The sequence below is a fragment of the Euprymna scolopes genome, chromosome 41 (genome assembly GCF_053919585.1).
Source record: "Euprymna scolopes isolate OS-2025 chromosome 41, ASM5391958v1, whole genome shotgun sequence".
In the NCBI taxonomy this organism is placed as follows: domain Eukaryota; kingdom Metazoa; phylum Mollusca; class Cephalopoda; order Sepiida; family Sepiolidae; genus Euprymna; species Euprymna scolopes.
This window is the reverse complement of record NC_136522.1, coordinates 64,524,479-64,548,654: the sequence shown is the minus strand read 5'-3', so window position 1 is coordinate 64,548,654 and position 24,176 is coordinate 64,524,479. Positions and strand designations below refer to the sequence as shown.

General features: G+C 32.3%; 1 protein-coding gene across 35 annotated transcripts in view; it reads left to right on the top strand.

Moving 5' to 3' along the window:
* The window catches only part of LOC145266555 (mediator of RNA polymerase II transcription subunit 25-like), a 192,523-nt gene that overhangs the window by 46,273 nt on the left and 122,074 nt on the right, over positions 1–24,176 (top strand). For 16 of the 35 annotated variants that reach the window (XR_013864748.1, XR_013864745.1, XR_013864744.1 and 13 more), the window contains exon 15: positions 10,874–10,948. The exons of the other annotated variants lie outside the window; for them this stretch is intronic. Coding sequence is in view for 13 of the 16 variants with exons in the window: in XM_080122353.1 (XP_079978479.1) it covers positions 10,874–10,948 (75 nt within the window). In the remaining 3 variants the exon portion in view is untranslated. The remainder of the gene's footprint in view (positions 1–10,873; positions 10,949–24,176) is intronic. 35 annotated transcript variants of the gene reach the window in all.

Genomic DNA, 24,176 nt, shown 5'->3' with positions numbered 1-24,176 from the left:
CAATTTGTAATTTGGTTGGTTGTTTTCTGGCATATCAACCCTTTTCAGGTTATTTAATGCCGAATCCAGTGATTTTTTATATATATATATATATAATTTTTTTTTTTTTTTTTTTTTTTTTTAGTCAGTTTCTATTTAACCCATAGTTGGGACCCTAACAGGTACTACCACTCCATGTCAGAATGAACCTGGGAGCAATGGCAATTAAGGGGTGGCTCCACACTCCCCAAAGCCCGCAAGCTGGGGCCTCACCATCGGATATAGTTTAAGGTCATAATCAGGACCAATTTGTAATTTGATAATCCCTAATATAAATATATATATATTGTTAAAAAGCACGGAGAGTTTCTCCCCCCCCCTCCCCAACTCGTGTGTTAATTTTTTTGTAGTTTTATCGAATGTTTGTATATAGGATCCATATGTTACATATTGTTGTATTTTCTTCTAGCACTTTCTACTGAAACCTCGGTTGTCTTCAGCCGGCTGTTTTGTCTGCTAGGTTTATATATATATACTAGCAGGGAGACCCAGCATTGTTCGAGATTGAATGATGATCAACTAATATTTCACTCCTGTATTTTTATTGTAATAGAAATCCGTGAAATTGCCCGGGATGAAGCTTTACATACCTCCATGCAGTAACTTAGTCCCAAAATATGTTATTCTACATTGCACTCTAGAGAACCTACTGTTTCTTTTATAAAATTATTTTATATAAACTTTTTTCCAGTTAACAAAAAAAAAAAAACATTAAGAAATTTATGTATGGGGTTTGAACCTACAGACTACGTCATGCAAAAAAAAAACCCATAAATTTTCAAGTCTTATAAAATTCTTTGCAGTTAGCGAAAAAAAAAAAGAAATTTACGTGCAGAGTTTGAACCTACAGACCATGTCATGCAAAAAAAAAAAAAAAAAAAGTATGCTATCAACTTACCACAGAATTTTCACGGCCTGTTGTTCTGTCATTGTTGCTAAGCAATGACATGGAAAAAATGGCTTTACCGATGATGAATTAGAATTACTGTTTCGATTATCAGTAATTATCGGTGGTATTCGGAGACAAAACATAACTAAGATCACTCCCAAACTTATACACTAAAGTTCTGCAAATTTTAAAGAAAATCTGTTCCGCCGTTTCATTCTATAAGGAACGAACTCTCACACACAAAGTTGCATTTATAGAAATGTGTGTGTGTGTGTGTGTGTGTGTGTATATATATATATATATATATATGAGAGATAGAGAAATATTAATAGAAAAATATATACTGCTGTTTATAGTTTTAGTGATCAATTTGAAACAATACAATACAGTGTGTAGGAGTTATGAAAGCTGTTTATGCCAGGCATTTCGAAGTCTGATGCTTCTCATCAAAAAAGGAAGGTAATTACTAGGTTAGAAGATAGGGATGCATCGTCTAGCAATAGACATATTTCGGGATTTTGTATTTGGAGTATAGATAGGAGAGAGGGTGTCTAGGAGATTATTAGTTAATTATGGTGCTTTAAATATGCTAAAGAAGGGCGTTTAGTAGGCTTGGATGATAGAGGATGGAGTACACTTTAGGGAGTATGTACTATATGTTCCTATTTACTTGCCTCCTCACAAGGGCAGAGTTAGACACAAGGTCAGTTTTTAATGTGGGGAAAATCCAGCTCCCCAAAAACGAAGCTTTCTGGATAGGAACAAAAATAAAAATTGCCTCAGTCTAGCAGGACTTCCTCCTCCACCAATCAAGAACCGAAAAGGTGAAATCTATCAGAACAGATACTACACTTTGCTCCCAACTACAAGGCTAAGTAATGTATTTACTATATGCTATGGGATTTCATTAACTAATTAATCAGTCAATTTGGGTCTAATGAGTGAAATGTGTCGATCTATACAGAAATAAGGACTGTTATTATTGGAATTTGCCAGGTGTCTAATGAGTTTCATAATTTTTTTTTTTTTTTAATGAAAAAATATTTGTTATTACAAAGATAATTCAATGAAAAAGATATTATTTCTGTTATGAAGAGTTCTAAAAGGGAGGTAAATATTTTTTGAAAACTGAAAATCTTTGTCCAATTTAGCAAAGCTTAATTTTTTGCTAATTGTCTTCAAAAACTGTTTTCATTTATATATTAATACGATAGCATTTTATTTTCTGTGTCACGCTTACGTCCAGGTCATTTAATTGTTATGCACTTCCATTTGTTGTCATGAATAATTTTATCAAGAATTCTTCATAAGTTTTCGTTTTGATTATAGCTGCACTTAAGTCATCTATTTTTTTTTTTTTTTTTTTTTATGAATAATTTTATCAAAAATTCATGTTTTGGTTTCAATTTCGATTATGACTGAAGGAACTCGAGTTATATATATATATATATATATATATATATATATATATTCCGACAAAATAGAGAAAATAAAAAGGAACAAACCGTATCATGTGTTCATCAACGTTTCGTCTTTATTTTGAGACTTCCTCTGGATGAATGAGATTAAGAAACCAAAAAATATACCAGTACAAAATATTTGAAAATGTTTCACATGCTTTGTAATAGAACTGAGTCACACTGTGCACGTGAAACATTTTCAAATATTTTGTACTGATATATTTTTTGGTTTCTTAATCTCATTCATCCAGAGGAAGTCTCGAAATAAAGACGAAACGTTGATGAACACATAATGCGGTTTGTTCCTTTTTATTTTTTTTCTCTCTCTCTCTCTCTCTCTCTGTATATATATATATATATATATATTTCATAAGTTTTTTTTATTTCGGTTTCGATTCAAGCTAATGCACATAAGTCATATGGATAGTTTTTTTTTATTTTTTAAATCGCTACTTTATAATATATAAAAATCGATAGAACATTAACTCTATAATAATATCTATGAAATCTGCAAGAATTAAAAAAATCATATTTAAGCGTACTTTACGACTGGGCTTTGCCGAGCGTTCGTTCTAGCTTTGATAAATACTTTTGCAGTTTTAACAAGAAAGCTACAATAATATCAGAGCGTCTTCATTTACACTAAACATGTACAGAATGCCAACATAAATATATTACATAGGAATTTCCACAGGTCTGTCTACCTTATGGTTTTTCATAAGTTTTGGATATGTTCATTACTGTGACATGACAATTAAGTATATACCATTGGTTTTACTTGAAATTCAATACTTCATTTTTTTTTTTTCAAATTTCACTACAACTTCGAAGAAAAACCAAAAATAGATCTACAGTTTACAACATTAAGAACATTACAATTTTTGAAAGGTTCAATTTTTATACTAACTAGCAATTCTATGCATTTCCTCTTAAGTAAAAAGCCTGAATTTTGAAACTCCGTAGAATAAGGAAACCTTTTTTTTATTACTTGTTTTTGAACAATGAATTTTAATTTGCATCATTTAAGTCCCCTCATATGCAGGGTGGAATGATAAATTTGTCGCCCTAAAGAAAACAACACTACAGCTTTATTTTAAAACTTTTATTGAAAATAATCAATTCAGGTAACTTGAGTATGTAGTAGAGCTGATATCTATTTAATGTAGCCACCTTCAGCCTCAATCACCACCTCCGATACGGGTTCAGAACTGGGAGCATGCCTTTTTCACAAGCGCCAGCGGGAGCTTGGCGAAAACTCAACGGATGGCAGTGATCAGTCTGGCTTTGGTATTGTGGGAGGTCATGTTGGTAATGTTCCTGACATATGACCAAATGAAGTAGTCCAGCAAGTTCAGGTCGAGGGGAGGTCAATGAGAGAAGGGTACAAGACGTAGCACTCCTTCTGAAGCCAAGCCTGGTCTGTTTGGATTGTGGGCAGACGCAGCGTCCTGCTACCACACCCAGGATCTGTCAGTGACCACTTGATTGCACCAAAGGATCACCACACTTTTCAGCACATCCAGGAACACTTTGGTGTTGACTTTTAAGCTGACTTCGAAGATGTGAGGTGGCATGATGTGGCCCTCACTTGAAACTACACCAAAGACTATAACCGTGACCGGTAATTTTGTTTTCATTATCCTGGGAACGTCGCTGTTATTTGTGGCAATCCAGCAATGCATTTTGAGGGTGCTGGCAATAGTTCTGTTGTAAGTTGGATCAATAGAGACCATATGTTTTACAGCGGCTCATCTTCAGAAAATGGGACCTGTTATGGTCCGAGATATATCCGAAATATTTCAACTTTAAAAAAAAAAAGAAATTAAATTTTCTTTTCTTTTTAATGAAATATTTTGCATTTTTAATATGTTCTAAAAACAGTTTTATCTGTTTATTCAGTGTGTGTAATATATATATATATATATATATATATATATATATATATATATATATAAATAAAATCAAATTTTAGTCATTCAATGAATTTAAAAATTTATGCAGTGAAATGTTTGAATTTCACATCGAAAGATTTTTATTATTCTATGTAAGACAAAGAATACATCTGAAATATAACTCCTTATCCTATAGGATTTCAATGTCTACCATCTCTTCAGAGGAGAAAATATTAGCAAATAGTTATAATGGTTTACACCTATTTGCTAAAGTCAGTGAGACATGGAAAATCACAATTAAAAGTTTAAGTATTTAAATGTCATAGAATAATGAAAAGGATATAAAAATTCACATCCAAATTACATGGTAAAATCTCCAAAGTGAATGTCTTTGGTAGCAGTGTTGTAAAATGATCCAAACTGTATTTTATTCTGATGTGTGTGTGTGTGTGCGAGTAGTTTTTTTTTTTTTTCTTTTTCTCCATATAAGTTGGGTAATGAATCATTACTGTTTTTGGTGCTCACTAACAAGTAGAACTATAGAATAAATTTTTTCGATTTATACAAACATTTTAGCTACATGTGTACACCTATAGGTTGGTCACATGCCAATGACTGGCCTATGTGTTACACTAAATGCTCTAGAAACGGCTTACGTATGATCTGTAGATTAGACGTCTTTCTGTCTAGGTAAAGAGCAAAAGAATACCTGAAATGTTGGATGTAGTTAGCTCATTCTTCTCCCAGGATGACATCTTGTTCTTTGAGGGTTTGACGTGGTTGGAATCTTATTTTACAGGTCCGCTTTGTTTATTAATGTAGACATTTAAGGCAGACACAAGAAACGATGCACGACACGAATGGTAATATAAGAAATATAATTAACTTTTTTTTTTTTTTTTTTTTTTTTTTTTTTACAATAAAATATTACAATATTTTTACGAAAACAATTTACAAGTGATAATTAACTCTAACAATTAATACTAACCTTAACTAGTGCTGAGGAAGGGGGTGCCACCCTCCTCTCATTTACAGACAAAAATATACATCTTACCTCATGCTGTCCAGACGAAAAAAGATTAAGGAAAGGAATTGTGGGATTGCATTCTGGTTGCTTATTTTTGTGTGTCCCTCTGATTACGGCCAAATCATCTTCTGGCCATGCTGTAAGGGGAAGGGAACAACCACCACAACTGGAGTATTGATATAGTGCCACATGTTCCAACTAAGCTTCCTCAGACCATGTTGTTAAAATGAAAACCAAGGGAAGAAAAATTCTGACAAGTGACCATGTGACTGGAATTGTTTTAGAATTTAATGTCCGACTTTGATTATCGTAATTTCTGCTTTTATTTTTATTAATGTAGAAGTACTTATTTTTTACAGCGTTGAACTGAATAAGTCTAAAGATGAAACGTGTATGCACATATGTAGCCAAAATATTTGTATAAATTAATTTTTATACTAATATATATATACATACATACATGTGTCTATATTTATAATTTTTTTTCATGTATCCACTTAAAATTTCATAAGATATTTTATGTATCAATTTTCAGTATTTACTTCAATAGTGCTCAATATGCGAGTGAGCTAGGTAGTCAGTTATGAAAATATCTATGGCAGTTAAGCTACACAGAATTTTCTGCATCTCATTTTTCTGACTGATAAAAGCGCGGCTATTGACTGGTGAAAACAGGAGCGGGCATAACAAAGAATCTGATTGGGTAACGAACAAACTTAATACCATGTGTAAGTATAAAAATATGTGTTAACATTAATTCCATGCAATTAGCCTGAGGCGTCCTTACCGGGAAATGAAATTTAGAAAATTCTGTGTAGCCTAATTGCCATATATATTTTCATAACTTATATACATATGAAGGTCATTTCAAAAGTAAAGCCTCCTATTTTTTTAAACTCCAATTGAGCTATGAAGATGGGAATGGTACCATGAAAATGGACGACCATTATGTCACCACCATCCTTTGCCAGGAATTCAATGACCCATTTTTTGCTTCTGATGCACATCCATGACAGAGAGTTGCTTTCTTAGTTTCACACCATCAATATCTGTAACAGCAAAATGAAACTTTCAGGTCATAAATGCATAAGTTTAGTCATCATAACCATGCAATTCTGATACAATTACCGATTCTGTTTTAAATTCCAAACTCCGATATAATTACTACTCCATTCAAGTGGAATAAAAAAAACCATAGGAGCCATTACTTTTGGAACGTCCATTGTACGTGATGGGACAATTTCAAAATTTTTTCTGATTCCGATACAATTACTGATTCCGATTCTTTTAAAATCGCTAAATATTTATTTACAGACTTGTTTTTCTTTAGATTTCTGTAAAAATTCATGTGATATATTTTTGTGAACGTAAAAAAAATACACTTATGCAGATGATATATACATTTTAATTTTGTTTGTAGTTTAAAACTAAAACACATTTACCATTTTCTTTAGTAGCAGTTAAGCTTTAAATAAAAACAAACCAAATAATAAACAATTATATCAATCGTTTTTTTTTTTTTTTTTTTTTTTTTTTGGCATCGGAAAATAGGCACAATTTTCTGATTCCGACACCTTAAAGAAGTTCAGATTTTCTTGATTTCTGATTAATCGTTCCAACAATAATCTATAATATAAATCTCTCCTGTCTGTTTAAATGTATGTATGTGTGTTTGTATGTCTCGCAAAAACTTTCGACAGACAACAACGGATCCAGACAAGATTGGTATCATTTTGAAGCCGACGTCTCTGATGACAAATATTGAAAAAATTGGCTAAAAACATTAATTCCTTCACCCTAAACTCGGCCGTTTTTTACAAGGAGGGGGGGGGGGTCGAGATATATATATATATTTTTTTTTTCCAACATTTTAGCAAGTCATTGTCACCATTGGATTGACTTTGGTTAATTTCAATGTTTTTGACTTCCGGTCATGTCATGGAGACATCAGCTAAAACGTCAGATTTTATTTCACTTTCTTTTCTGCCTTCGCAACATGGGTTCGAGCCTGCATACCACTCCCCTCCTTACTACACACTCGGGCAACGCGGAATCCCCCCCCCCCAACTACCATTTTTTTTTTTTTTTTTTTTTTTTTTTTTTTTTTATACCCCTCTCTCCATCCGGTCTACTGTTTTGATTCCCTCCCCACTACCACTTTTTTTAGCACCTCTCTCCACCAGAACTTCCTATTATTTCAACCAGACCCCCCCACACACACACCTCTCCACATCCGGGCAACGCTGGGTACCCCCACTAACCTAATATACAAAAGGCAAAATGGGTGCAAGCGTTTGTGTATGTCCACAAAAGGTTTTTTATGGGAGATTCCGGGAGAAGTTTTCTTATACTTCCTAGATTGTAATATCTCAGATTTGCAAACTGACATTATTTCTATTTTTTTTTTTGATGGAGTTTAAAAAAAATTCCCTCGTTTCGAGTGTTTATTTGTCTTCTTATTATAAATAAAGCGAAACTAATCGAACGAAAACGCCTGGCCTTCCAGCCGGGTAGTATCTGTTCTGTAATTGGTCCTTGGTCAATATAGGGGAAACCTTTCATACCGAGACAATTACTATTTGGATACTGCCAGAGTGCCCCTTTTTTTTTGGGGGGGGGCTGCTTTTCCACCTTCGTGGGAGGTTTAAAAGTAACGCCATTTCTGCAAGTCATCTTTTTGATTGACTTAATTTTGAACGCTTTACACTTTTGGTTGCATCACGGAGAGTGGTAAGACGTCAGATTTTCTTTCACTTTTCTATCATCGCATCACGGGTTCAAGCCTGCCTGCCTACTACCACATTTTTTTTTTTTTTTACACCTCCAAACACCTGGGCAACGCCGGGCACTCGGGCTAATATATATATATATATATATATATATATATATATATTAGTGAATTGGAACAATTTAATCGGGGGATCTGAAAAAATCAGAAATTTTTGTATTGGAATCAAAAAATTTTATGCCTATGTTCCAATGTCAAAAACGATTTTTTTTTTTTTTTTTTCGATTTAAAACTTAATTTCCCATTACTGGTACTAATGATGATAAAATAATAAATATCTGTATATTTTAAACTAAAATCTATAGGCCCCCACCCCCTCTTACCCTTCCCCACGTGCAAGTGTACTTTTACATTTTCAAAAATATATTCACATGTTACACGAGTATTTATAGTACCTTGCACCCAACTCTGAAATATATAAAAAAATTAGCAAAACTAACTTTATAGCTAAATATTTAAAGATTAAAAAAATACAAAAAAACTGGAATCTATAATTATATACTCGCGTGGGTGATCTGTACATTTTCATTTTGTTTGTAACTTAGAACCAAAATGCATTTACAATTTTATCATTAGCGGCAGTAATGGAAAATTAAGTTTTAAATAAAAACAAATCAAATATTATTTACTATAATTACTATTTACCATATTATCCGGGTTTGTTTTACTGTACACATAGATTCGAAAAAGTTGTCAAAAAAACAAATATATAACAAATGTTATCAAAGGCAAGATAAGTTACTTTTATACCTAACTGGATAATTTTTTTAGTGTTTTTATTTAATGTAACCTTTTTAATTTGGCTCTACAAACAGTGTTTACTAATGTATTTGAAAATTCAAAATGGCGCCGGACTTTTTGTTGAACACAGTAAGTTTGGGAAAATGAGTTAAAACTAAACAAAATACTGTTAAAAACTTGCTCAATATATGTTACTGTAACCATAGGCTGACATATATTCGGTGGGTTTTAACAGTATTTTTCCCAAAGTTACTGTGTTTGACAGTCCCTTGCCATTTGAAACTTTCAAATACATTGGTAAACACTGTATGTTTTTCAAGCCGAATAAACATGTTATATTAAATAAAAACATTAAAAATATTATCCAGTGTGGTAGAAAAGTAACTTTTCTTGCCTTTGATAACATTTATTTGTTATATATTTGTTTTTTGACAACTGATTGCTAGCTATCTATCTATCTATCTATCTATATATATATATATATATATATATATATATATATATATATATTTTACACAAAGTTAAAGGTATTCAAGAATGATAACTAATGAATCTAACAAGTTTATTTAGAGTGCTCAATAAAAGAGAGATATATTTTTGATATAAACAAATTTATATGGGCATGACACTGGAGATGCTAATGTTTTAGGTAAATGGTTGGTTAAAATCAGAAGTCTTCATCAGGTGACTTAATAAATGGTTGCTTTCCATAGAAGAAACGTGTCCCCAAAGAAAAAATAAATTTTTGTTTTCATTTGGGGACATATTTTTTCTGCAGAAAGCAACAATTTATTAAGTTGCCTGCTCAGGACTTCTGGTTTTAACTGACCATTTGCCTGAAACCTGTTTTATTTTACTTCAGTCGAAGTTCTCAGAAATCAAGGGGCACACTACCTGGGGATTTGAATGGTCCATTAAAGTTTTTTTCAAACACGGAGTAAAGAAATTTAGAACATTTTTATACATTGTATGCCTTTCGTTTTGGTCTTGTTGGATTCCAGGACAAGAATTTATCTAGTCTGGTGGAGTATTCAGCTTGAGGTAACATCACTTGAAGGAGGAGCACCATTCCTTGTAAAAGCTAATGTGGTTTAGCCATAGTGAGGAGATTTTATTTGGACTACGAATATTATGTGATTTTGAATATTTGGTCAGGGTTTACTTCTAGGGAAAAGTATCTTTATGCTAGGTTGTTCTGGCAAACCCCTGTACAGAGAGGCCTTAGACACGCGAGGATAGTGTCTTGTAAGCATTCAATTAGCATGTCCAATTTTGTGACCATGTAAATTTGTTTTTTTTTATATATGTATGTACAGGGTGACCCCCCCCCCCCAAAAAAAAAAAAATGGGCCCCAACTCTAATTAGGCCCCGTTTCTTAGTGTTTTGTCTGAATGAAATGAAACTTTGGTCATAACTAGTTTATTATATTCAAAACATCACATCAAAACGCTAGGGTCTTTGGCCTTTTTTTTCTCCGTTAACTGTAAAATGCTCAGAAAAATAATTGAATGTCCTCTGTTTTTTTTTGGGTCACCCTGTATGTATATCCGTAAAGAATAGTAATTCTGTAGGAAATCTCAAGTTGGAGAGCTCAGTGCATAGTAGAGCATAAAAGTTAAAAGAAAAAAAAAAACTTCTATTTTCTCTATATTTCTTCCACCTTCTCTCTAAATTCTCCCTCTCTTTCTTCTCCCACTTATTTTCCCCTCCCTCCCTCTCCCCTTGTTTAATAAACACAAAATGATTGTAAATTTGTTTGATAATTCCAGTCATATACTAAACCCCAGCTAGCTTTTCTCATTTGATAAGGCCCTTTTGGGTTGAAATATAATTATGATAGGATCTGGCTAAATGTGTTAGTTGTTTTGTTTTCTTTTTAAACTTATATAAGGGTGTGTATATGTTTATGCATATATTTATGCATAAACATCTATAATTGTTGTTGTTTTGTTGTTGTAATAATTGTTTCGGACTGCGTAGCTTTGTGCCCCTAGGTGGTGCCTTATTGTGATGACTGCGTTTGTTCTGTTTCGTAGCAGCAAAAAGTTATGCAAGGACAATTTGGCCAGATGGTCCTATCCATGCAACCGGGTCTGCCCAACACCACTCAGGTATACAATTCCACCCTCAACCACCTTGTTTTCACACGGGCTGGGCTATTTTATGCATTTCTTTTTTAAAATTTGGATCCCTCCACTTCTCTCATCATATAACCACTGGTTTATTACTTAGCTAGACGTACACACATACACACATAAACGCGCAAACACGATGGCTGGTTATGGCTACAGCATGGGCTGCGGTGTCACTCGAGCAAACACTTGACTCAAAGCCCTTGGAAACTACACTTTCTCGGCAAATATTAGCTGCATTTTATTTTTTATCTGCAAAATTTTTTTTTTAATCCTAAAATTGCCTTCATATGCCAATACATATTGGAAGCATTTTTTTAAATCTAAAATTGCTTTTATATGCTGATAAATATTGAAGCATTTTTTTTTAAATATTAAGATTGCCTTTATATGCCAATACATATTGAAAACATTTTTTTAAATATTAAAATTGCCTTTATATGCCAATACATACTGAAAACATTTTAAAATATTAAAATTGCCTTTATATACCAATGCATATTGAAAACATTTTAAAATATTAAAATTGCTTTTATATACCAATGCATATTGAAAACATTTTTAAATATTAAAATTGCCTTTATTTACCGATTACTAATTAAAAAAGAAAGTCTTTTAATTAAATGAAGATTTGCTAATGCTTCCAACTTTTGAAGGGTCACACAGTAATTCTATTTTCTTTTTTCTTTGCAAATATTAAAATGTTTGCAGTTTACAAAGAAACTGAAATGCAGTTAGATGGATTTAATTTTGCAATTAAATTGTTTAAATTATAAAAAAATAGAAAGTATTTTATTTTTTTATATACTATTTCAGTTTTATCATATATTCCTGAATAGTTATTTTTTCTGTCAAACTCAATTATTTATAAGCAAAATCCTCAAATTTATTTTGATCCTCTTCATGTTAACAGCTAATTTTAAAGAATAAAAAAAATTATGCTCATATTAAAATGTTATAAAATGCTATACTCCTATTAAAATGTCAAGTAGATATCCCCTTCAAGGCTAACGGGAGATTTAAAAAAAAAAAAAAAAAAAAAAAAAAAAAAAAAAAATCACATTTTTGAATAATTTGGTTTGAAGATGAAGACCTCTATATTTATATTTCTTTTTGTCTGTTCAACTTTTTCTGAGAAACTACTGGCCGCTCTGGATGAAATTTTGTATGGACCTTTATGATAAGGTATAGGGAAGTGTTACAGTATCCATTCGGTGCACAGTTCAGGATTAATAGGAATTAGTATTTAATGCAAAAATGAACACAAATTTAACCTTATTGAATCCTTGCTTTTCCATAAAGCACTCCTTAGTTAACCAGCTAAAACTTTTGCCCATTTTAAATGGGTGGAAACTTTAGTATGCCTATAATTTTTTTTTTTTTTACTCACAAAGCATATTGGCACTTGAATGTGAATGTAAAGGGGGGGGGGTGAGATCTTATTGCTAAGCGGGTTTGTACACCGAGGGAAGTACAAGTATGAGTTCGTCAACACATTCCATTAACATATTTGTAAAAGAGGCACAGTGATGCAACATTGTGGTGATGGGACAGGGGCTGGAGCTTAGTTGATAAAGTGGGACCGATTAGATTGACAACTCTTTTCTTTTTACCCTATCTAAGAGGGAGAGACTAGTGGTAGATGCACTAGCCCAGATGGCAACAATACTCCATGCATGGGCGAATGGTGGCCTTGTAGAGGTACAGGATACTCTCAGATGTGAGTAGTCCTCTAGCTCGATAGAGGGAGCCCACCTTCTTGTATTCTCAAGAACGGATTCTTTTTCGTTCATGACTCTGAAACCTTTGACTCTGGATTAAAATAAACCTGCAAGTTATCACAACTAAAGGATAACGCTCCATACCCTTAAAGGCTCCCAAATGTAGGTGTCGCCACTGAGTGCACTTTAATCTCAGATTCTGAATATCAAATCTTGTCAGTAAGTTCTGCTTGATAAATAAATACCATTTAGCTATTTTGGAAACTTTTTAACGGTATAGAATTTTAGTTATCTTTCTCTTAAGTGTAAGTTTTCGACACCAATTTTTTTTTTTTTTTAATCTTTTTATTTTATTTATTTATTTTTATTTTTATTTTTTTTTTTTTTAGAAGTGTTTCAAACTTAAATAGATATTCAGAAATATATTTAAAATTAAAAAATATTTTTAACTCTTATAACTGTTTTTATGGATACATAACTGATTGAGTTGGTTACTATTGATGGCAAAACGTGTCTATGGCTAATTCTCCCCCCCCCTCTCTCTCTCATATATATATATATATATATGATGTGTGTGAAATCAAAGGGATGTAGTATTTACCGGATATACACAATAGTAAACTTCAAACTACTATAAATAACAGTATTTGCATATAGATAATTTAATCCCAACCGAATAAAAAAAGCTCAATATGCAATAGAGTAGAACTTATTATAAGGGAAAGAAAATTAAAATTGTAAGTTGAACTTTACAATCAAAATTTATTGTTCGACTAATTTTTCTTTTTTTTTAAGTATTGTAAAGTTCAACTTACAGTTTTACTTTTCTTTCCCTTATATTTTTTATTTTTTTATTTTTTTTAACATAGGCATCACCACATTATCAAGGCCAAGAGGCCACTCAAGAATAAGGGTTAAAGAGTGTACATTAGAAATTGGACAATATAGTAATCATTAGTAATGAAAATTTGGTAAATTTGATAACTTATATGGAACGGCTCATCAAGAACTTATTTACGTTAGACTTAAAGACAACCATATTGTAGTCAGCCGGAAAGCAGGAAAACGGAAGACAATTCCACAGGCGTGCAGTTCTAAGAAAGAAGCTCTGTTCATGGAATCTACGTTTATGTTTAGGCACAGATAAAGAGTGGGGGGAATTTTTGATAGTGTTTACAGCTAGACGAGTGTTTCTTGTGAAAGTTTGGCGAGGGGGGACCATAGATTGAAGCTCAGTCGAACACTTTCCATGAAAATAACGATACATCAGAGACAAACTCGCAACATCTCTTCTGTGAGATAGAGATTGCAAGGAAGAGAAAAGGACATCTCCTACGAGGCTACGAAGTCTATTTTGAACTCTATCATGATGGACTTTTCCGCCGATTTCGAAGCATGAGCTTCTGCCACAACAACTGAGTTGCTTTGAAATCCACACAAATGATTTGTTTATAGTGGTGAAGGCTTTGTATAGAACCAACCACGCTTTTTGGTATTACTGTATTACATATACTCCAGGTTAAAGGTATTATTCAAGAGTGATAACTAATGAATTTAACAAAGTTATTAAGAGTGTTCAATGAAAGAAAGAGCAAGATATATTTAAACGACCATTTTCTGAAACATTAGCATGTCCAATGTTGCAACCCCGAGCTTCAATCTATGGTCCCCCCCCTCCCTGACAAACTTTCACAAAAAACACTCGTCTAGCCAAAACCACTATCAATAATTTCCCACACTCTTTATCTGTGCCTAAACCTAAATGTAGATTCCATGAACAAAGCTTCTTTCTTAGAACTGCACGCCTGTGGAACTCTCTTCCGATTGCCTGCTTTCCAGGTGACTACAATCTAATTGTCAAGTCCAACGTAAACAAGTTCTTGATGAATTGTCCCCTCTAAGTAATCAATTTACAGAATTCCCACTACTTATGTTTACTATGCTATAGTCACATAAACTAATGTATACCCATTAAGCCTTATCCTCGAGTGGCCTCTAGGCCTTGAAAAGTGGTGATTTCTGTGTAAAAAAAAAAAAAAAAAAAAAAATGTAAATTTGTTTATATTAATAACATATATTTTAATGAATGTACATAAGATGTAAGATATAGTATTTTATGTATCAATTTTCAGTATTTCAAGAGTGCTCAATACATGAGTAGAGCCAGGTAATAATTTATGAAGATATATGGCAGTTTAGCTACACAGAATCCTCCACATTTCATCCCTGTAGGGAATCGTTGTGCTAGAATTCATGTTACCTTGTGTTTTTTATATACATAGTATCTAAGTTCAACCAGCCACCAATCAGATTCATTGTTACTCTGGGGATTGGCTGATAATTACAAAAGCCTGTGGGTGGGAGTAACCCAAGGTAACAAAAATTCCATGCACTCCATCCAGGGAGCAGAAACATGGGACAGCGAATGCTGCCATTTTTCTGTTGAGATGAAAGCAACAAGATATGCATGTAGTATTGGGAATCCCAGCTTAAATGCTATCTAGGTAGTTTTAGAAATAGAAAGTTTTTTTTTTTTTTTTTTTTTTTTTTTTTTTACAAAGGCATCACCACATTATCAAGGCCCAGAGGCCACTCAAGGATAAGGGTTAAAGAGTGTACAGTAGAAATTGGTCAATATAGTAATCATTAGTAATGAAAATTTGGTAAATTTAATAACTTATATGGAACGGCTCATCAAGAACTTATTTACTTTAGACTTGAACACAACCATATTGTAGTCAGCCGGAAAGCAGGAAAACGGAAGACTATTCCACAGGCGTGCAGTTCTAAGAAAGAAGCTTTGTTCATGGAATCTACGTTTAGGTTTAGGCACAGATAAAGAGTGGGGGAAATTATTGATAGTGTTTTCAGCTAGACGAGTGTTTCTTGTGAAAGTTATATTAGCATATTTTGTTTCCTATCAGCGATTTAGCAGGGTCAGAAAAGGTTAGGTTTGACAGGCATCAAACTCAAGTCACCCTTGAACGACCTAGATAGAATGCATCGGAAATTAGGGATGACACAGGATTGTGGTCGTAGGCTTCCGGTTGGCGTCCACATGGAGAGAGTTGGTCTAGGCAGCAGATGAAGCAGACGGGAAATTGGGTCCCTCCCGACAATCAGGGTCCAAGATGATAGGCTTGCCTTGAATAAAAGATTGAAGCTTCAATCCATCTTGTTGTTCATTAATGAATCTGTCTGCAGCGACCACTCCCCAACGAGATGGCAGACCAGCGACCAGAAGATATCCGCTGGCTAAGGCAAGCAGGTTTGTTCACATTACATTGCGCATACACGTATCGGAAACCTTCCAAGGCAAGAAACGGGGTAAGGATAAGAACACACACCAACACACACATATAGCGGTGAACTGCACGTAACATACGTAAGAGCATACACACCCACATACGTATACGTAAGAACAGTGATAAATGTAAACGAAACGTAAAAGTACACATAACAAGAAAACGTAAAAGTAAACGAATTAGTAATAAACGATTAAGAACTAATAGAGTAACAAATAAATACGGATGCAACACCCTTTTACATGCACACACACACACACACAAAATATTCGGAAGGTTTTACACGATTGCAGTTTAATCATGCATTCCTTACTGAATAATTAGTTTTTCTCTCAAACTCTAAATAATTTCAAGAAAGACAAAATTTCCAAATTTCTTTTCCTTTTAATGTTAATGGAACATCTTGAAGGAAAAATGTCATGCTCCTATACTTTAATAGGAGTATAACAATTTAGACTCCTGTTAAAATGTTATGTTAAGACTCCTGTTAAAATGTTATGTTAAGACTCCTGTTAAAATGTTATGTTAAGACTCCTGTTAAAATGTTATGTTAAGACTCCTGTTAAAATGTTATGTTAAGACTCCTGTTAAAATGTTATGTTAAGACTCCTGTTAAAATGTTATGTTAAGACTCCTGTTAAAATGTTATGTTAAGACTCCTGTTAAAATGTTATGTTAAGACTCCTGTTAAAATGTTATGTTAAGACTCCTGTTAAAATGTTATGTTAAGACTCCTGTTAAAATGTTATGTTAAGACTCCTGTTAAAATGTTATGTTAAGACTGCTATAAAAATGTTATATGTTAAGACTGCTATAAAAATGTTATATGTTAAGACTCCTGTTAAAATGTTATATGTTAAGACTCCTGTTAAAATGTTATATGTTAAGACTCCTGTTAAAATGTTATATGTTAAGACTGCTATAAAAATGTTATATGTTAAGACTGCTATAAAAATGTTACATGTTAAGACTGCTATAAAAATGTTATATGTTAAGACTGCTATAAGAATGTTACATGTTAAGACTGCTATAAGAATGTTACATGTTAAGACTGCTATAAGAATGTTACATGTTAAGACTGCTATAAGAATGTTACATGTTAAGACTGCTATAAGAATGTTACATGTTAAGACTGCTATAAGAATGTTACATGTTAAGACTGCTATAAGAATGTTACATGTTAAGACTGCTATAAGAATGTTACATGTTAAGACTGCTATAAGAATGTTACATGTTAAGACTGCTATAAGAATGTTACATGTTAAGACTGCTATAAGAATGTTACATGTTAAGACTGCTATAAGAATGTTACATGTTAAGACTGCTATAAGAATGTTACATGTTAAGACTGCTATAAGAATGTTACATGTTAAGACTGCTATAAGAATGTTGTGAGATGTTAAAAAGAAATATGCAGAACTTAAAACATTTTTGATACCAAGTTTGGAATATATGCTTTATCATGACCATGTTACTGTTGGAATCGGCTGGGCGTTTTACAGAAAAGGCTGGAACTTGTTCAAACACTGAACCAATGAAAAATTAACATTTAATTTTTCAATTAATGTTTCAATTGAAATTATTTTCATTTTTAATTGAAATACCTTGTTTGCTATCAGTTGTTTCTTATTGAAAAAATCCTGCATTTACTGACCTGCGATTTCCAAAGTTGGCTCTGGCTCACTGAGTAGCTGACGGAAATAACCAGAAAAGATTGGCCGAGCGGTCCTCAATTTTTAACAAACGCTCTGTTTTTAACTAATCCGAATTGATGAAGGTTACCTTTTTTATAAATTGGAAGAAATAAAATTGAATTTTAATTGTGCAAGTTAGGGTTGGGTAAGATTCATGTTTGTAGTTTTATTTGTTGTATTTCCATATTTTTCCTGTTTATCATTTTAATTTTCTCGTAGCAGTTTAATATTTTGCAATCAGCTGCTTCCGGTTATTCCCGTTGGCAGCCGAGCACACCTGAGAAACTTTGTGTAAATCACAAGTCGGTAAATGCAGAAGGATACTCTTGCATAATTTGACCCGGATTCTTGGGAATTCCCGCCAAGCATGGATCAGGCAAGACTGGCAATCATCGGTTTAAATAAATAATTAGACCCCCCCCCCCCATTATCACTGAAAAAATATTAAAAACATTACATAAAAAGAAAAAAATAAATAAAAAAAATAAAAAGTCGATTTTAGCGTTTCAACATTTGAACAACGCTCGACTGAAACTAATGATTGCCGGTCTCGCCCGATCCATGCTTGGCTGGAATTCTTGAGAATCTGGGTCAAATTATGCAAGAGTACCTGCAGAAGTACCAATATTTATTCATGAAACTTACCTTACAATGAGTATTTTATTTGTTTCTTGATCTGAATATAAGTTTTCTTAGAGTTTCATGAAATAATACTTCAAAAATGTTCTTTTACTGTTTCAATTAATTTAATTTTTTTTTTTATTAGCTTTTCCACTGACAGTAAAAAAACATTTTTTATTTATTTTTTTTTTCAAAGAAAAATGTCCAGTATTTGCACAAAAAAAAACAAAACTTTTGTTCGGCAGTTTCCGGTGTTTTCCATAAACCGTCTAGACTATTTCGACAATAGCACGATCCTTATACTGCATAAGTACCCTAAGATTTCACGAGAAAGGAACCCTCTAGCAAAGAAAACAACGAGCAGAATTCATCTACATTTGAACTGATGTCTGAGTGGATGAACTCTATTTGGTTGGTTTTCTTGTTAAAGAATTCCTTTTCTGACTAAAACAGTGGCTACTATATCTTGTGTCTAGAATCCTTATATTTATATTCATGATTTCGATTCTAAAAAAATGTCTCAAATCTAAGTCTTAAGTCCAAAGAAGAACTTAAAATTCAAGGAGTCTTGCTTATTTGAAATCTAATCTGAAAATATTTTTTTTTTTTTTTTTAAATAGGAGCTCTACCTATATTATGCTTTGCCCCCCCCCCCCTCCCAACATATTTTTCCTTTTAAAACAGTCGCATCCAAAATGTTAAGAATTCTTTACATATCTTTTATTAAATATTTGGTGTTTTTATCTATAATTGAACATTCTGGATTTTATTTCCGCTCCTCCCCCCAGAACTACAACTACATATTGTTAAGCTCTTATAATTTAAAGGCAATTTTAAAAATTTTACCACTAAAAGACAAATTAATTTCTGTTGCTAGCAATTACAGCATGATTGGTATTTTTTGCTTTAAAGTCCTTTTTTATTTTTCTGGTTCTAAGGTTTTCTTTAAATTTTTTTTATTTACAAATTTAAAACTATATGATAATGGTTTTAATTTTATAAACTATTAAGAAAGCAAAAAAAAAAAAAAAATTATGTGCAAGTCCAAAGTTCAACCTAATCAAACAAAAGAAACTCTTTCTGAGGTACGTAATCATTAGAGAAAGAAAAATCTCATATTCCATAAATCATGTAAAATGATCAAGTATACTTTTTTTAACTAAAAAAAAACACTTTATTAGGAAGTAAGAACGTTGTTTTGAACTGTCATATATATATATATATATATATATGAAAGGCAAAATGGCCGCGCACATTTTGTATGTTCAGCAAAATAATTTTTCTGCGTAATATCTATGATTTGCGAAATGATGTCGTATTTACATTGAGTTTAATAAAATTCATGCTATTCCGTCCTCTCGGGTGTTTGTTGGCCTCTTTTGTATAAATAAAGCGAAACTCCCTGGTGCAAAGGTGTCAGCGGCCTTTCATGCTGAGACGTCTTGAAAAGCAATTAGCTTTTTTCAATATGTGGGGAAAACCCTTCATATCAGACAATTGCTATTCGGAGGGAGCTTGGTTTCCCCAACATAGTGGGGAAACAAATGAAACGGCGGAAAGCTGAACTGGCAACAGCCAACGTTCATTTCTGCATTTGCTTAGCAAGTCAACGTTTTGATTGACATTGCTAAATCTAAACGCTTTTCACTTCCTATGGCCTTGTAGTGTAGCGGTAAAATGTCACTTTCCCCACTTTCTTTTTTTTTTTTTTTTTTTTTTTTTTTTCCCCCCCACTTTCTTTTCTGCCTTCAGGTTTGTCACAGGTTCGAGCCTGCCTCCTTATTCACATTTTTTTTTTTCTTTTACACCTTCAAACAACGCTGGGTACCCTCGCTAGTATTTAATAAATAAGAGCGAAACAACTCCATTCGAATTACCAAGATCAAAATCAGCTTTGTAATTGCTACAATTGAGTATTAAAATTGCTGAAAACCGTAAAAAAGTTTTTTTTCGTAATTATAAAAAAGAAAATACTTGATCAATTTGTGATTTTTAGAATAGTATATTTTCTGCGACTGGTAGGTATTTCATGGATTATTTTTTTTTAGGTTGAACTCTATACTTGCACCAAAAATTCTGTAATTCCATTTAAAATAACAGAAAAATACTCCTTGAAAAGTGTATCTGTTATCAACATGGCAAACAAGTCATTAAAAAAGAAAGTCTATTTGGTGACTGTTTTGATTTTAAAATCTGAAATCGACCAGCGTTGTTTACCCCAAAGCAGTCCTTCATAATTTTATATCTTGGTGTTAATCTTTTGAATTTCACTAATCAGTTTGTAAACCTTTCATTGAAAGAGTTAGATTTCTTTCATACTAACCCTAAGTCTGAGTTGCAACATTATAAAATCAGGTGTAATTGGCTAAAAAGTAGACCTCCGTGAACAAAAATGTTTAATTTGATTATTTGTAATCATAAAAAATTTGATTATAAAAAAAGCAATTATGTGTTATTGATTAAAATGGAGACAAATAATTGCCCCCCCCTCCCAAAAAAGAAAAAAATCCAACAAAATATAATGACTATTTTTTGATACACAACACTTGTAGATTTCAGATTTTAAAACGAGAAACCATTACCAAGTAAACTTCTCCTTTTTAACCAACAAGTCGATTACCCAAGTAAATCTTGCTCATCTGAAGTTATATACGAGATGCTTTCAATAAGTTTCTAGACATTTTTCATATGAACACTTTTATTTATAGTACACGCATGAAACTCTAGTCCCTTTCAAAGTAATCTCCTCCGGCTGCAATGCATTTGTACCGTTCCAACAACTTCTGGAAGAGCCCACGGAAGTGCTCTTGTGTTAGCGTGTCAATGACCCTTGCCTTTTTTATCTCCTCAATTATCTCATAACGACAGCCTCTAATGTTTTCCTTGAGCTTAGGGAATAATCAAAAGTCAGAGGGAGCAAGGTTTGGACTATAGGGAGGGTGAGGAACTGCCTTGATGCCCATCTTGGTAAAATAGTCCGTGACAAGGATGGAGTTGTGGACTACACCCTTAGAACAAACTTTGTACAAATCTTCGCATCTTCAATTCCTCATGAATAATTGTGTGTACAGTTCCCACACTGACATCAAACTGTGCACTTATCGTCTCTATAGACACATGACGGTCCTTATCCATGAAATTCTTTATTTGGTCAATCAACTCTGGTGTTTTGACTTTCTTACTCCTCCCACACCTCATCATCTCTCACTGATTCCCTGACTTTCTTGAATCTCTTAAGCTACTCAAAAACTGATGTTTGATTCATTCAAGAGGTTTCATACGTTTCTGTGGCATTTTTTTCCAAGTTTAAAACAGAATTTTATCGCATATCATTCTTCTCTTCTTTGCAGTTTTGAAATTCACCAGTTTGTCAATCAGGCTTTAGTAGGTTGTATTCCAATTCCTGCTGTAGCTGTTCATTTGAACCTAAAATCATAAAAATTGGTCAGTCATCTCCTAAGATGTATAGCAATAGTATATTGACTTTTCAAAAGTCTACAATAATTTTAAATGCCTGTACAAAAAAAAAAGTCTAGAAACTTATTTAAGGCACCTTGTGCATTTATGAATTTGGATTAATTACTGCCGAATAATGGAATAGAATTAAAAAAAAAAAAAAAAACTCTGAGAGAATATTGAGCAACGTTGAAAACTCGCTGTTTCTATACAGATCTATTCTTTAAAAAAATAAAATTTGGTATGTCTAATCGGAGCTTACAGTTTACTCCACATCACGTCTAAATTCTATTAGGTTGGTTTGTTTTATAGTCGGCAAGTTGTCCTCACCTTGTTTTGTTTGGTACTCTTGTTTTTTCATTTTTTTTTTTTATTTTTTTTTTTTAAATAGGATTTTGTAAGTTAAAATTAATACTGTATGGTTTGGTCATTAAATTATTAATTAAACTTAACTAATTATTATAAAGCTACTATAAAAATACCCGTTCCAGGACAGGTAAACTTAATTCTGCAAACAGAACAGTTTTGCATCAGTTTTGTTCCCTTTATGAAGATTAACACCAAGATATAATGCTACTAAACCTTGTGTCTAGAATCTTTATTCCAATTTTGATCAAAATTCATCGCATAGTTTGCTTCTGGAAAATGTTTCAAATATAAGGCTTAAGTTTATAGAACCTTAAGAAATTCAAGGAATCTTGTTTAATTCGCATCTAATGACATTTGATCAAATAATGTAAATCTGAAATTTTCTAATTTGAAAATTAGAGCTCTATCCATGTATGTCTTGCTAACCCTTTGAAAATACTTAAAAAAAAAAAAAAAAAAAATGGAATTTGAGAAATATTTATTAATCTCTAGTACTTATTAAATAATTGTGAAAGTCTAAGATATATTAATTTTTATCAAAGGCTTCCATCCTCTTTTTTTCCCCATTTGCATGAAATGTAATTAAACTAATTATATCCCACATTACCCACTCTTACGCAGATGTGTTCTAAATCTAAAAATTTATCTTGATCGATTAATTAGTTTAGGATCCATTTGGGGGGAATAAAATAAAAATAGGAGGCATTACTTTTGGCACCCTCTCCTATACTTATCGCTTTGGGCAGTTTTCGGTATGAAATGATCAAATAGATTGTTTACTTTTGCTTCCAGTTTTTTCCTGTAATTTATGAAAATTGGAACCCCGGGCAACATTAAGTAGCGCTGCTAATTGAATGTGTAATTTTGCCTTATGTTCAATTTTACTTGAATCATAAATGAATCTTAGTCAAAGAAAAAAAGAAAAAAGACGAAATTATTAAAACAAACTTTAATCGGGTATTTCAAATGCAAATTTTATTTTGCACTTCATCTGTAGATTTATGAAACTTATTTAAAGTCTGTGCTCATACAGAATTTCCTCTGTATTAAAAAAAACAAACAAAAAGAAGCAAAAATCCGTATGATGTGTATATCTGTGACAGAAAGAAAATATTGTATGGCAAAAAATACATAAATTGATCAAATAGTTTTATTTTTAAGAAAATCAAATTTTTGAGTAATGGAAGAATGGCTGTCTTGTCTGCCATTTTGACCCCCCCCCCAAAAAAAGGGTGAGGGGGAGATAACTCAACCTAGTTCAAACTTGTGAAATTTTTTTTGCAATGTCTATGGATTTTCACTAAATCGCTTAAAAATTATTTTCTTTATATAAGTAAATATACTTGATCGCAAGTGTCGCTTTTGAAAGCAGATTGAAGGATAAAAGGGAGACAACTCTAAATAATTCAAACTTGCAAGATTTTAGAAATCGATTCTTAACATGGGAAAGGGGATACATTGGAAAAACTCAAATACGGAATACATTAAAAAATGTTCTTTTTTTTTTTTTTATTATTTTAGATTGTTTTCAAACTGGACAAAAACCGTTGCTTTTCTGTTACTAGTGAAATTTTATTTTCTTTAAAAATAAAACTACTCAATCAATTTACGTAATTTTTGGAATATATTTCATTTGGTCATGTGAACATACATTATACATTTTAATTTTTAAAAAAATTTTTTTAATATAGGAGAAATTCTGAACAAGCACCTTGGATTCAGTATTGTAGTGAAAATTGAAATATTGAATTTCAAGTGAAACCAATGGATTGTCATGTCACAGTAATAAACACATCCAAAAATTGTGAAAAACGATAAGGTGAAAAATTAATTATTAATGAAAAGTTTTCAAAGATAATTAGTGAAAATTTGAGTTTTGAAAAAAAAAAAAAATGGAGAGTTCGAATCTTAACAAGAAAGGGAGGTAAATCTTTTCTGCAAACTGAAAATCTTCGGCCAATTTAACAAAACTTCGAAAACTATTTTCCTTAATAATTAACTTTCCACCTGATAGTTTTCTTTTTTTTTCTTTTTTTTTTTT